The sequence below is a fragment of the Oryctolagus cuniculus genome, chromosome 12 (assembly GCF_051225735.1).
Source record: "Oryctolagus cuniculus isolate XC-2025 breed Fujian yellow rabbit chromosome 12, ASM5122573v1, whole genome shotgun sequence".
Taxonomy (NCBI): Eukaryota; Metazoa; Chordata; class Mammalia; order Lagomorpha; family Leporidae; genus Oryctolagus; species Oryctolagus cuniculus.
In genome coordinates this window covers 25,597,083-25,612,569 of record NC_142878.1, presented here as the reverse complement: position 1 = coordinate 25,612,569, position 15,487 = coordinate 25,597,083, and the positions used below count along the sequence as shown (strand labels likewise).

At 41.6% G+C, this 15,487-nt stretch overlaps 1 protein-coding gene across 7 annotated transcripts in view; it reads left to right on the top strand.

Annotated features, from left to right (window-relative positions):
- ATL1 (atlastin GTPase 1) overlaps positions 1-15,487 on the top strand; it is a 79,204-nt gene that overhangs the window by 9,929 nt on the left and 53,788 nt on the right. For 5 of the 7 annotated variants that reach the window (XM_070053675.2, XM_017348282.4, XM_089309725.1 and 2 more), the window contains one exon: positions 2,402-2,532. In XM_070053675.2, the coding sequence (XP_069909776.1) occupies positions 2,499-2,532 (34 nt within the window). In that variant the 5' untranslated portion in view covers positions 2,402-2,498. Of the gene's footprint in view, positions 1-2,401; positions 2,533-2,802; positions 2,826-15,487 lie in introns of those variants that run through there. The other 2 variants (XM_089309726.1, XM_089309727.1) reach the window with 1 other exon arrangement.

The following is a 15,487-nucleotide window of genomic DNA, read 5'->3' as shown; positions in this document are numbered from 1 at the left end:
CATTGTTTACACCCTACTTCCACCATGTCTTGTAGGTAACTAATCTCATTGGTTTGTGATTTACTCTTGTATTTATGTTGCATAGATGAACAGATGTGGTTATTTTTTCATGTCCTCCTTTTTTTACAGAAAAAACACACTATACTTTGTTTTTTCCTCCATTTAACAGGCTATTCTGAAAATCACTCAGTATCAATTCATAAAGACTTCCTGTATTCCATTTTTATAGCTGCATGGTGTTCTATGGTCTGGTGTATTTAATTACTCTCCTAGATATGGGCATTTAGGTTATTGCCAGAATTTTATGTTTACAAAAATTGCTGCAATAAATAACCAGTGCATTTTGAATTTCACACTATTGAGACTATTTCTTCAGAGTAAAGTAAACTCAATGATTTACAAATATATATATATATATGTGTGTGTGTGTGTGTGTGTGTGTGTGTGTTCTAGCAGTGTCCACTGAAAAAGTCTACAAACAATGATGCCTTGGCCAGCAATGAGCACAAGTAGCAACTAGATCTTGGTTTCTAAATATCTTTACTCATTAGAAGGAGCCAGAGCTTCTTGGAGTCCTGACGAATTCTACTTCTGAGGCAGGGGAAACCTGAAACATTTTTTGTGCCAGAGGCAAGGAAATGTTCAGAGACAAATAGAAACATGTTAAAAGGATGCAGGAGATGACTCAAAGAGGATCCCACTGGCCAAAATCAAAATTTATTCAAAGATATCAATGGATTCTAAAATCATTGTGGGGAAAGTTCTTGGGCAACAGTATGAAATATACATTATAGAGACAGTTAACTGTTGAAATACTTTTTTTTTTTGTAATTTGTATAGTCTCACAGTATTAGCCCAGAAATTACTTATTAATTATAAAGAGAAAATCTTTTAAGAAATTAATAACTTTTTCAATCAGGGAGTGGTTTTGAATTGCATCACTTAGGTGGAGCACACTGCAGTGTTTTTGCTGGGATTTGACTGAGAGGAGTCTTTTAGGCTGGAATGTGAGATGAGACTGATAGTAAAGGAACGTAAGAGGAAATGCAAAACGTACTTTTTACACAACAGATTTTTTCATAGGTATGGTAGTGATGTGATGGTTGTCTTATGTTGTTTCATTAGTGTTTAGAGATGCCACCATAGTGAACATGAGCCCTCCTTGAAACCATAGTATAAACTTGGGTTTGCAGAGTTCACAGCTCTGAGGTCAGCAGGACCACTAAGTGAAACATGGAGTGAGTAAGTTTCAGCAGTGGTGGATGAGTTTGGCTTCAGACATGTTGATTCTGACAAAATTAAAATGGAAGATGAAATAGGGATAATGCCGGGCAGCTGTGGTGTGATGACTCTTCCTTTAAAAGGTGAGAAGTGTGGATCATCAGCATGGAGCTCCTGTCTGAAGCCATCGGAGTAAAGGACCCTGAGTATAGGACAAGGAGCTGCTTACAGTAAGAAACAGGCAGAGCCCATGGATCTGGTGATGAACAGCCCAGCAGTGATCTCCTAGGAGAGCTGATGAGCAGAGAGTGTGGACAACCCCAGGAGGAGGAGAAACTGGGAGACAGTGGGGGATGGGCGTGGTGGCAGCTAGAAGTTCAGGTGGCCTGAAGGGGCTGGGATTGTGGAAAGAACAAAAGTTTGCAGGCAGCAGAGGGGGAAGGAAGCAGCAAAAGGGAGAGATTGAGAATATTTTTGAAGTATTTATTTCCTTTTGCTTTTCATTTAAAATTGTCTGCAACCATTATGGCTGCCAAGGCCCACCCAGGCTGTAAGATGGTTTCGCTTCAGGTATTTGCTATTGGGCCATACCTCTACAACTCTCGGGGAATTTTGCCCACCAGACCTTGAGTTCCTTTCAGACGGTGCTGAGTCTGTAGCTTTCATCTACATTGATATTCTTGATATAAGTTTTGCTTTCTTGATTTTAAAAGGCAGACCTGCTTGGTATACATATACCAAAATACATGATAACCTCTTTACCAACATGGGTTTAAAATGGAAAAAAAGAAAAAGAAAATGGGTGCCTGGTAGATAAATGCAGGAAATGTTCACTACGTGGCAATATCAGCGTTGCTAGCCTGTTTGTCTTAATGTGTAACTGTTTTGGGAAGCAGGCACTGGAACCTGCAGAATGCGGAATGTTGGTTTGTATGTTTCTGGGACCAGATAATGCTGTCAAATTTTTTGAGAGAGTGTATGCGAGGGTGTGCTGTCGATTTGTCTATGTTTTCCTTTGAAAATGTTGCAGTACGTCGTCGTCTGTCACTGTCTTCGCGCGCTGGGGGTGGGCTGAGGTGGGGAGGGTGTGACGCTGGTATTTGTGTGAACCCAGGCTTGTGATGCTGAGCTCGTTTCATCCGCTTTCTCCTCCCTTTCCCTCCCCGCTCCTTCCCACCAGCGCCACAGCAACCTCCTCAGAGCCCCAGCGAACTCCGCCCGGCGCGGGCACCCTGCGGCCGGAGGACACAGCAAGCGAGCGCAGTCCCCGGACCACCATGGCCCAGAGCCGCAGGGACCGGAACAGTTGGGGTGAGTGGCAAAGGGTAACTCGGTAGCCTGCGCGGGAGACGGGCAGGGCCAGGGGCCGCCCACGGCGGATGCCCGGGGCTGGGCGTGGGGTCGCTCCCGTGCCCGCTGCTGCAGGGCCCGGGAACCATGGCTGAGCGGCGCCCGCGTCGCTGGGCTCCGCTGTTGGGCGAGGGCAGCTGCTCGGCGCAGGCCGGGCCCAGGCTGCCGCTCCCCACCCCCGCCCGCCTCCTCCCAGCATTTGGACAGCACCCACGGGGCGCCTCTGGGACTTGTGGATCCGGCCTTGGCGACAGGTTGGAAGGGTGGGGATGAGGGTGGGCGGGGGGCTTGTGATTCCACGGCGGAGAGGGGACGGGGTCGGAGGTCTGGAGCGGGTGGCACCCAGCCCCCTTTGCGCAGGAGCTGCGAGCTCGCCCGCCGGCGGGCAGGCAGCGGGCTGGAACAATGAGGGGCAGCGCGCCGGGTCGGCCCAGCATTGCAGACCGCAGCGGCTCCGGCAGCAGCGGCACTCTCTTGGGAGTCCCCGAGCACTGCAGTCCTCGTTTTAATTTGGGGGTCAGGTGTGCGGGGGTGCCGCGGAGGGGGAATTTGGGAAGAAAAGGAGCAAAGTTGTGATTTCCATTCTTCGGCCCCGCCCCGACCTGCTACCCCATTCAGGCCAGCTCAAGGGAGGCTTTGTTCTTTTGGTTTTACCTTTTGAGACACTGGGCTCATGATTCAGCACCAGGCCGAGGGGAGGGGGAAGGAGAGGCCCAGTGGGTCCGCGCCGCGAGTGGGTGGGCGGCGCTCGCGCAGTGGAGGAGCACGCGCAGCGATGCGGGAGAGCGCGCGGCCCCGCCCGCCTCGCTCCAGGCCTGGTGTGGGCAGGTTGGGCGGCGTTTCCGCCTTGGGCTCCGAATTTCTAGTAGCACAGTGCTAAACTCCCCAGCGTTTTAGGAACTTAAGCTTTAGAAGGCATTTTGTAACCCAAACCACAGTAGATCTCAGGCCCCTAAGCTTGGTGGGTAGGACATATTTCCGCTCGTGGGCTTTGAATTGTCATTTCAAAGTTCACACCTACCAGGAGTTCAGAGCGGCTTGATTCTCCTCCGTGGCTCAGTGGCCTGTCTTATCATTACTGTCTGCCTGCCTCAGGCAGACGTGCCCATTCTAACTGGTTATAGTTCAGTTTCCTTTTATCCCAAGACTGTCCATCTCCTTGCTTCTTTCGGTCACGTGGTCAACTTGACCGCCCAGGAGGCAGTTACCTAAGGTTTCTGGTAGGTATGGAGAGCAAGGCAGGGAGGTCTGTTGTTGGTCTAATTTAAGAGAAAGCAGTTTCGGTTTCTGAAGTCATGGAACCCAGTTTTAGTAGGCACCACTATTGCAGTAACACCGTTTACCTTGCTTCTGGAATCTGGGTAAGCGTTTTCAGTGTAACCCCCTTGTACCCCTTCCCTTGGCCTCTGGAATAGGAGTTTCTGGAACACTCACAGTTAAGGTGTCTGTTCAAGTCAGTTTGGGTCTGGGTCTGGGTCTTGGTAGATTGTTGACTCCACCCTGTTAAGAGACAGACGTGAAAATTTATTGTGAGCATTAAAACATTTCTCTCTGCTGATGCTTTGCTTCACTATTCTTCAGTATTTGATCACAGATTCCTTATGTAATGGAGATTTTTTTTTCTTTGCCTCTTGGGAATGATTCTCAGATGGGATTTGCATTTAAAAAAATCAAACAAGGACTTTATCAGAAATGCAGATTCCTACATCTTCCAACCAGAGCTTTTGGATCAATAGATCTGAAACATGGCCCAGGAATCTGTCTTTTAATTAGCATTTTAAATGATTGAGAAGCAGATGGTATTTGGATGTTACTCTTAGGAGCACATCTTAGATTCAGTGTGTTTGATAAGAACATATCCCAGAGAGTTTACCGAAAAATCATCAGGAGAGTTTCAACTCATATGATAGATGAGGAAAAGAAATACCAGAGTCACTATGTGTTCACTGGAAATATTCACAGCAAAGAAATAGTGGAATTGGAGAGTTTTATCTTGATGTTTTATGGAAACAGTTTATTAAGATTTTTTCCCTCACTGTACTTATGTGTGACATGAATGACATAGGAAATGTAGCATATGAAATAAGAGAGAAATTTTGGCAAAGACGTTAGCCATGTCTGTCTGTATTTTGTTTTGTTCTTGGCACCTGGTATAAAGGCTAACACATAATAGGTGTTTAATGAGAGCAATGGTAACTAACATCCTAGAGTTAATGTCATGTTAGACAGATACTGTCATTGCCATTCTATCTGTTAGAAGGTAGAGCTAGTAAATGGTAGAGCCAGGTTGTCATCTCTGGCAATTTGACTTCAAAATCTTCTATCTTCAGGTCTACTGAGAATACCTTTTCATTGAATAGATCTTTTCGTAGTGTATAAAACTGAGGTTTTAAAGTCACATTCACTTACATGATGATATTTGGTTTTGAGCTTTTTAATCAATTTTATATGTTAGGACATATTAGCCCTTATTTTGCAGATGAAAAAACTAAGTCTCATGTAGGTTAAATGACTTGATGAAGGTCATATACTTAGCAAGTTAGAAGAGTAAGACTAGAACCTGATACTGGGGGCCAGCACTGTGGCCTAGTGGGTAAAGCCCCAGTCTGCGGTGCTAGCGTCCCATATGGGCACTGTTTTGAGACCTGGCTGCTCCACTTCCAGTTGAGCTCTCTGCTATGGCCTGGGAAAGCAATGGAAGATGGCCCCAGTCCTTGGGCCTCCCTCTGCACCCACGTGGGAGACTTGGAGGAAGCTCCTGGCTCCTGGCTTCAGATAGGTACAGCTCCGGCTGTTGCGGCCATCTGGGGAGTGAACCAGCGGATGGAAGACCTCTCTCTCTGTCTCTACCTCTCTCTGTAACTCTGTCTTTCAAATAAATAAAATAATCTTTAAAAAAAAAAAAGAACCTGAGACTTTTTTCCCCAATTTATTTTGTAAAACATGATGCTGTAGATTGTTTTTCTAAGAGAAATGGGCAGATGTGTGAAGATAACAAGGAAACATAGAAGCCAGAGATCTCTTATAAGAAAACTTTCTGGTGACAGCTTGAAAAAGAAAGCATTGAACTGAGCTTATTATCATCTAGCTAAGTAAATAGTTTTCAGACATGTTTGAAAGAAAAAGGCAGAGAATCAAGGTAGATAGTCCAGAGTTGGAAAATACAATGTTCCCAAGAAAAGGGCAAGAAAGACATTTGAAAAATCTGTACAGGAGAGCTAAAAATCCAATACAGACTCTGTAGGACCATACAACAGGATTATTTTTATCTGAGTGGGCAGGCACCTGTTAGGTCTTGTATGAACCATAGAAACCAGAATCTGAAAAGCATCTCTGCTGACCAGCAGGGTTGGGGATGGCATCTGAAGCTCATTCCAAGAGAGATCACTGGGAAGTAGGTCTATGCATACACTTGAGATTCCCACCACTCGCACCTAAATCTGCACCCAACATGAAGTTTGAGTAAACTGAAGTATTTAATAGCTCTTAAAGGCAGGCATTGCTGTTCTGATTTTAATATGTAAGTTACTTGAGATTTGGAGAGCACCGGTAACTTGGCCAGAGGAACCATAAATTCTTAGTTTTAGATCCAGGACTTAAGTTCTGGGTGGTGGAGCAGGCACTGGGCCTAGTTGTTGGGACCCCAGTTAAGATGCCAGAACCTTGTATCAGAATTCCTGGGTTTGGTACCTGCCTCTGGCTACTGATTCCAGCTTCCTGCGGCTGTAGACTCTGGAAGTAGTGATGGCTGAAGTGGTTGGATTCCTGCCACTCACGTGGGAGACCTGGATTGAATTCTTAGGCTGCTGGCTTCAGCCTGTCCTAGACCCTGTGGTTATGAGCATTTGGAGAGTGACCTAGCAGATGGGAGTACTCTTTCTTAGCCACTGCCCTCCCCCCCCACACACACATATTGATTCTCTCTCTCTCTCTCTCTCTCTCTCTCCAGCAAACAAACTTTTTAAAAATAATACATTCAGGGTTTTTTGCTTCCATAGTCCGTGTGATGACAAGGACCTGGAATAATAAATAGTATGCAGAAAGACACCACAGGAAACCTACCTGCCAGCACTAGACTGGTATAAGAAATCAGTGCTCTATATATTTGATGAGAGCCTTGGACTGGAAAAGTAGGCAAAGAATGTGCTAATGTGGAAAATAAGAGGGGACAGATGAGTATCAGAAACAGGAGCCCAGAAAGCAGTCTTTCAGTACTGGGTGAGAGCTTAAGTACTACCAGAAACAAACCAGAAGTGGGTGCTGTTTTGTTTGATGTTTATTTGTTTGTGTCAGTTGAAGTTGCTCAAAAATAGAATAACGATTGTAACAAAACCTATCTGTGTATAAAAGAACATACAAAACATAAAATGTTCAGTTAAAATAAATAGTAATGAGTACCTGTTTTTCCCCACCAGCTGAAGAAATATAACTTTATCAATATTTTCTCACTGTTTGTGTACACTTCTTAATGACAGTGTCTCCTTAATGCCATCCAAAAGTAAACACTTTCATAAATTGGGGTTTTTGTTCCCTTCATTAATTTAAAAAAAATTATTAGAGACAATATGCATCTGCTGGTGTACTTCTCAGATTCCCTCGATGGCTGGAATTGGGCTGAAGCTGAGAGCTAGGAACTCAATCCAGGTCTCCCACATGAGTGGCAGGGACCCAAGTATTTGAGCCATCACTGCTGTCTCCCAAAGTCTGCATGCATTACAGGAAGCTGGAGTCAGGAAGCAGAGTCCGGGATGGAACCTAGGCTCTCTAATATGTTATATGGATATCTTAGCCAGCAGCTTAACTGCTAAGTCAAATGTCCACTCCATCCCTTGATCAATTTTTAGATTTTACTATAAATAAGTAAATAAATGTAGAGTTTGCTTTTTTCCATGAAATCTTTTTTTGCTACGTATTCTCACCTATACTTGGTATTATAAATAACAAGTATCATAATTATTATGATATTTCTTTGTGGTTTTAGTCTGTATTTTACCAATTACCATTGAGGACTGAGTATGTTTTCATATATTTATTGGCTGTTTATTTTCCCTTTGTCCATTTTTTTAATGGTTTATTTATTTGAGAGGCAGAGTTACAGAGAGAGGGAGAGAGAGGTCTTTCATCTACTGGTTCACTCCCCAAATGGCTGTAACAGCCAGTGCTGGGCCTATCCAAAGCCAGGAGCTTTTTCTGGGTCTCCCACATGGGTAAAGGAGCCTAAGCACTTGGGTCACCTTCCACTGCCTTGCCAGACTGTTAGCAGAGAACTGAATGAGAAGAGGAGCAGCCAGAACACGAACCAGCACCAATATAGATGCCAGGCACCACCACAGGTGGAGGGTTAACTTACTACACCACAACACTGGCCCTTCCTTGTCCATTTTTTGTTAGGTTAACTTGTTCTTACTTTGTGCAAATATTTTACATGTTTTGGATATGAATCCGTTGTTGATTATTTGTCTTACAGATCTTTTTCGTCACTTTGTGACATGACTCTTTATGGTGTATTTTAATAAAAATAGGTTTACATACAGTTGATTTGGTCAGTATTTTCCTTCATGGCTTGTATTTTTGCATTTTAAGAGGTATTCCTCTATCTCAGTTTTCCTTATGTTAATATCTGGTTTTAATTTTTTATACTTTATTTTAAAAAAATTTTCTGATTGTAATAAAATACATATAACATAAATTTTATCATCTTAACAATTTTTAAATTTACTGTTCAGTGATATTAAGCACACTGGTATTGTTATGCAACTATTACCACCATCCATTTCCAGTATTCTTCATTTTGTAAAACTCATACTGTATACCTACTAAATAATACCTTTCCGTCACTCCTCTCCCTTCATAGCCTCATGCCTAGCAGTTTTCATTCTACTTTCTGTCTCTGTGGTTTTGACTAGGTATCTTGTGTAAGTAGCATGACTCTATTATGTCATCTGTCTTTTTGTTTCTGGCTTCTTTCACTTAGCATACTCAGAGTTTATCTGTGTTGTCACATGTGTCATGATTTCCTCCCTTCTTAAGGCTGAATAACATCTCATTGTATATACCATGTTTTGAGTATCCATTTGTCTTTCCATAGACGCAGGTTTTTCCACATTTTAGCTATTGTGAATGTCTGTTTGAGACTCTACTCCTAGCCTTTTGATTGTGCATCCAGAAGTGGCATTGCTGGATCATACAGTAACTTCTTAAAATTTTTTTGAGGAACTGCCATTCTGTTTTCCACAACAGCTGTATCATTTATATTCTTACCAACAGTGTATACAGGTTCTAATTTTTTAAGATTTATTTTATTTGAAAGGCGAGATGACAGAGAGAAAGAGAAATTTTCTATCTGCTGCTTCATTCCCCAAAAGGCCACAACTGCTGAGGATGGGTCAGGATGTAGCCTGGAGCCAAGAACTTCATCCAGATCTTCCACTTGGGCGGCGGGGACTAAATATGTAGGCTGTGTGCTGCTGCTTTCACAGGAACTAGCAGGGAGATGGAATGGAAGTGGAGCAGCTGGGACTTGAACTGGCTGTGGCCACTGGCAAATTAATATCTGCTGCACCACAGTGCCATCCCTACAGGTTCCTGCTTTTCCAAATCTTTGCCTGTACTTGTTAAATTTTACTTTTTTTAATAGTAGCCATTCTAATGGGTGTGCTGTAGTATCACATTATAGTTTTGATTTGTATTTAATTTCTCTTGTGCTGTCTTTTTTATCCATTGTTTGCCTAAAAGTGTGTTCGTTAATTGGTAGAAATTTTTTATTTTTACAGTTCCTTTTCTGTTACTAATTTGTAACTACATCCATTGAGGTTGAAGAAAATACTTTGTATTTTATCAATTTTGAAAAACATATTGACTTAATTTGTGGCCTAACTTCTATTCTATGCAGAAGACTATTCCGTGTGTGCTTAGTTGAATGTGTATTTTGTTGTTGGGTTGTATCTATATTTGTCTGTTCAATCTAATTGGTGCACTGCGTTGTTCCCAGTTCCTTGCCTATTTTCTGAGTGGCTGATCTGTCCCTTATTGAGAGCAGAGTATTGCAGTCTCCTACTACTATTAGTAGAACTATCTACTTCTTTCAGCTCTTCACATATTAGTGTAGAACTGTCTATTTCTTGTTTCAATTTTGTCACTTTTTGCTTCATATATTTTGATATTAACAAATTTTACAGATTCTTGCTGTATTAAAACTTTTATTAATGGGGGAATCCTCAAAAAGTTCATGAAAAAATGCAATTTTGAAAAACTACATGAATCAAAATTTTTATGCCCAAATAAGCATCTTTTAATTTCATTTTCCTTAAACTTTTTGAAGTACCCATGAGTCTAATGCCCTTCTTTGTCTCTTGTAACATTGTTTAATTTACCAAACAAAAAAGAATAATACCTACTAGCAATGGCTTTGGGATAGCTTCTCTTGCTCTTTTTTGGATACTATTTGTATGGACTTTTTCTCCATCCTTTCACTTTCATTCTAAAGTCAGTTTCTTGTAGACAACATATAGTTGGATCATGTTTTGTTATGTTTTATTTGACTCATACTGCCTGTCTATGTATTTTTGTTAGAGTTTAATCTATTTATATGTAAGGTAATTACCGGTAATAAGGGACTTCTGTCATTTTGCCATTTATTTTTTATATGTTTTATAGTTTCACTGGCCCTCATTTCCTTCATTACTGTCTTCTTATGAGGTTGGATGACTTTTTAAGAACAATGTTTTAATTCCCTTGTCATTTCCCTTTGTATATATTTTACACCTATTTTTTTGTGGTTACCATGGGGATTACAATTTAATATCCTAAGTTAAAACATTAATTTGTTAAATCCATCTAATTTAACTACATAAAAATTCTCCTTTATATCTGTCTCCACCACTTTGTTATTTTTAAATTTTTAAAGTGATTCAAAATAATTTTACCTATTTACAGAGTACAGTGTACTGTGTTTTTGTTGTTGTTGTTGTTGTTTTTTTTTTAAGATTTTATTTATTTATTTGGGAGATAAAGTTACAGACTAATCCAAAGCCAGGAGCCAGGAGCTTCCTCCATGTCTCCTATGTGGGTGCAGGGGCCCAAGCACTTGGGCCATCTTCTACTGCCTTCCCAAGCCATAAACAGAGCTGGATCAGAAAAGGAGCAGCTAGGACACAAGCTGGTACCCATATATGATGCCGGTGCCATAGGCAGAAGCTTAGTCTACTTCACCACAGCACTGGCCTTAGGACCATCCTTATCCTATACCTTGACAAGTCCTTGACCATCTGGTGCAAGCCCATGAACTTGAGTAGCTCCATGCCTTTGGTTCATGGCTACTGTCGGTTAGAAGACAATAATGGCTTTTCCTTCAGTCTGTCTTACCAATGTCATGAACACTCTTCTATGGCAAAATCTCAGCCAGAAGTCAGCTAAGAAGACATGGTAAGAATTACAGTGCTGTTATTTCTATTGCCTTTATATTTCTAGACTCTCCCATAAAGAAAATAGTTTACAATGGTGGAGATAGGCCTGTGCGTGGCACAGATAGTATTCAGTGCAAACGGTAACCGTTGATTTTCGGAGCAGCTGACTCAAAGTATGAAACGATTCTTTATTAACCAAGTACTTCTAAAACGGACTTTTTTCAGTGACTGTAATTGAATATTTGTTTGTTTTTCTTGGTGGGAACATACTTCCCATCTGCCTTCATATTTAAAATGTGTGAACATATTTTCTTATGATTAAGTATTCTTCTGTAACATAGTTTCTGATGAATTCATATTTTGTATAGTGTAGCTGTGACATGATTTATGTACAGTTTCTTACAGTTAGGTATATAGATTGTTTCCAATTTGTCATTATATAAACAAGGCTGCTGTAAATCTCTTTGTTGATAAATACATATGCACAGTCTGATAATTTCCTTAAGATAAATTGTAGTTAATTATATTGTTCATTAAAAGGTATGTTCTAATTTTTATTTTTCTTCATTTCCAATACTGAATATATAAATAATATATAAAACTTTTATTAGTTATGATAGCCAGAAAGATACTTCTTTTAATTAGTGTATCTTTACTTAGCAGAATAACTGAACTTTTGCCTTATATGTATTGGCTGCTTGTATTTTTCCTTTCTATTAGGTGCTTATTTTTCTGTTGAGTTACACATACACACACATTCATATACACAGTGCTCTTATCATGATGGAGACATCTGTTGAAATTTTTATGAAATTATTTTATACCTAATATAAACAGCCTGTTAAATGTTTTCCCTAGTTCTTCCAAGGCTCTGATGTTATAGACCCACATTATTCCCTTTAACTCTCTCCCTTTAGGAGATTGTCAACAGCAGATATATTTGTTTTGGTGCCAACAAATTCTGAAATCCATGCATAGTGTCTTCATAATAAGCATATCCTGTGAACTTTTTGAAGATTCCTCATATTTTTCCATAAACACTCAATTGTAACTTGTATCTCTGCTTTTGCTCTTAATATGATTGGTCTTTATGAGGTACCATTTGTATTTGTTTCCTCATCTCCATTTGTCCCTTTCTGTGGAAAGTCTCTTTTTTAAAATTTTTTATTTATTGATTTTGACAGGCAAAGTTATACAGTGAGAGAGAGAGAGAGAGAGACAGAAAGATCTTCCTTCCATTGGTTCACCCCCCAAATGGCTGCTACGGCCAGCGCTGCGCTGATCCGAAGCCAGGAGCCAGGTGCTTCTCCTGGTCTCCCATGGGGTGCAGGGCCCAAGCAGCTGGGCCATCCTCCACTGCACTCCCAGGCCACAGCAGAGAGCTGGGCTGGAAGAGGAGCAACCCGGACAGAATCCGGCATCCTAACTGGGACTAGAACCCGGGGTGCCGGCGCCACAGGCAGAGGATTAGCCAAGTGAGCCACAGCGCCGGCCAGAAAGTCTCTTTTGCTATTCTTTTTTTTTTTTTTTTTTTTTTTTATTTTTTTTTTTTTTATTTTTTTTATTTTTGACAGGCAGAGTGGACAGTGAGAGAGAGACAGAGAGGGAAAGGTCTTCCTTTGCCGTTGGTTCACCCTCCAATGGCCGCCGCTGCAGCCGGCGCACCGCGCTGATCCGATGGCAGGAGCCAGGATCCAGGTGCTTTTCCTGGTCTCCCATGGGGTGCAGGGCCCAAGCACCTGGGCCATCCTCCACTGCACTCCCTGGCCATAGCAGAGAGCTGGCCTGGAAGAGGGGCAACCGGGACAGAATCCGGCGCCCCAACCGGGACTAGAACCCGGTGTGCCGGCGCCGCAAGGTGGAGGATTAGCCTATTGAGCCACGGCGCCGGCTTCTTTTGCTATTCTTCTAGAAATTATCCTCAGCTACTCAGACAAATATTTTCTGTCATTTAAGTTCCATAGTTAGAAGGAGATGTAATGGTTTAAGGAAAAATCGTACTCCTTTTCACTTTAGTTGCCAAGAGACTGTTTCCTAGGTGCTGTGTCTTCTCTCTGTGACAGCTCCATGTACTCAGGTTTTGTCATCTTGTTTGGTTTAATTTTTATTGGAAAGATCGAGTATCTGTTTTTAGCAAAGTTTGCAATTTAAGTCAATTTTTAGAATGTCCAGCAAATGAGAATGATTATTCCCCACATTCCTTTTTTTTTTTTAAGATTGATTTATTTATCTGAAAGTCAGAAATAAGGGGTGAGGGAAGGGGGACAGAGAGAGAGAGAGAGAATGAATCTTCTATCTGATGGTACACTCATCAGATGGCCACAATGGCCAGCACTGGGCCAGGCCCAAGCCAGAAGCCAGTAGCCTCATCCAGGTCTCTCATAAGGGTGGCAGGGGCCCAAACACTTGGGCCATCTTGCGCAGCTTTTCCCAGGCCATGAGCAGCTGGGTCAGAAGTGGAGCAGCTGGAACACGAACTGGTACCCATTGCAGTGGCAACTACCCACCGCGCCGCAGCACAGCCCCTGTTCTCCACATCTGAAAATGTTGACAATTCCCTTTCTACATATCTAAATTCAGTAGCCGAATGCTGACTTCCAGTGAATTAGACCACCAGTTAGAGAGAGAGGGTCCCCACAGCCTCCACACTGAAGGCGAGATCCAGGACGGGAAAAGGAAAGGGTGCACAGGGCTGGTTCTCTCCTGTGTCGTTGGGTGAAGTGCTGATTCTCATCAGGTCTGCTGCTGAGCGGTTTCTCATCCTTCCCCCTTCAGCATTTGCACAGTGCTCAGGAAGTGAAAAGGAAGCTTAGGTTAGCAAATTGTTTTCAATGTGGTGGAGGTTTTGTGCTGAGGAAACTCGGTAGGCATTCCAAAGGATTTTAGGATTATTTTAAATAAGGATAATATCTGCTTCTTAGATAATGCATGGTTATGAATCAACATACGAGTTGATCTTCCTCAGAGATACTAGCTTACAGTTTTCCTTTTTTATAATGTCCTTACCAGAGTTGTTCTGCTTTATAAAGTTGAGAATGGCCCCTCATATTTTTTTACTAGAAACATTTGCTTGAGATTGCTTTTGTATTTTGCCAAATGTTTGGGAGAATTCACCAGGAAAGCTAACAGTCTGGAGTTTTCTTTGATTTAAGAGTATCTAATACTTTTAATTTGTGTTAAGTTTTTTCGATTTTCTTTGATCAGCCTTAGATTGTTAATTTAATCTTTTGGTCTTTATTTCTAATTCATTCATTTAAACATTATTTACTTATTTATTTTATTTCTGCAAAAGGCTGAGATGGAGAGAGAGTGAGCTTTTAATTTGCAGATTTACTCCCCAGAAGCTCACAGCAGCTGGGTCTGAGGTAGGTTGAGGAAAGGAGCTGGAAACTATCAGGATCTCCCACATGGGTGGCAGGAACTCAACCACTTAAACCATCATCTACTACCTCCCGGGATATGCATTAGCAGGAAGCTGGAGGAGGGAGCAAAGCCGGGACTCCACCCCAGGCACTCCAATATAAGACACAGGTGTTCCAAGCAGCATTTTAACCACTATGCTAAACACCCACTTCCAGTTCATTGATTAAAAAAAAAAAACTTTTTTATTTATTTTAAAGGTAGGGTTGGTTACACACGCACGCAGAGAGAGAGAGAGAAAGAGAGAGAGATGTTCCATCCACTGGTTCACTCCCCAAATAGCCACAGTGTCTGGGGCTGGGCCAAGCTGAAGCCAGGAACCTGATTCTCCGTCTGGGTCTCCTTTATGGGTAGCAGGGGCCCAAGTACTTGGGCCTTCTGCTGCTGCTTTCCCAGGCACATTAGCAGGGAGATGGGTCCGAAGTGGCAAAGCTGAGACTCGAACCAGCACTCATATGGAATGAGCCTGCAATGCCAGCTTAACTCACTAAGCCACAGTGCTGGTGCCAAGTTTATTGATTTTTAACCTTGTCTGTATTCCCTCCCTTTACTTTTTATTTCATGTGTATTCTTTTTCTTATTTCTTGATATTCATGCTAGAGGATAATTTTTCAAACATTTTTACTATTTCATGCATTTCAAGCTTGAAATTTCCTGTAAGCAAGTTTTTTATGTGTCACATTTTCAGTATTTCAGTACAAATATGATGGTATGCTGATTCAAAGTTTATGAGAGAAGAGTCAAAATATTGAAGGCTAATAATAATTAGAAGAGGGCTTCCCCTACTATACTCATATGTGAGGGTACTTCAGAAAGTTTGCAGAAAATTTGACTCAAAAGATAAGTATTTTTTGGTGTAAAAAATTGAAATTAATGCATGGTATTTTTATAATATGCATTTTTGTGAAATTTTGAAGACCTTTTATATGCAAAGATTTCAAAATTTTTTTTGCACCCAAATAAACAACTTTTAATTCCATTTTCCACAAACTTTAATTTTAATTATTGGTTACTTATTTGAGAAGCAGAGAGAAAGACAGAAAGTGAGAGAGCTCAACCACCCACTGGTTCATTTCCCAAATACCCTCAGA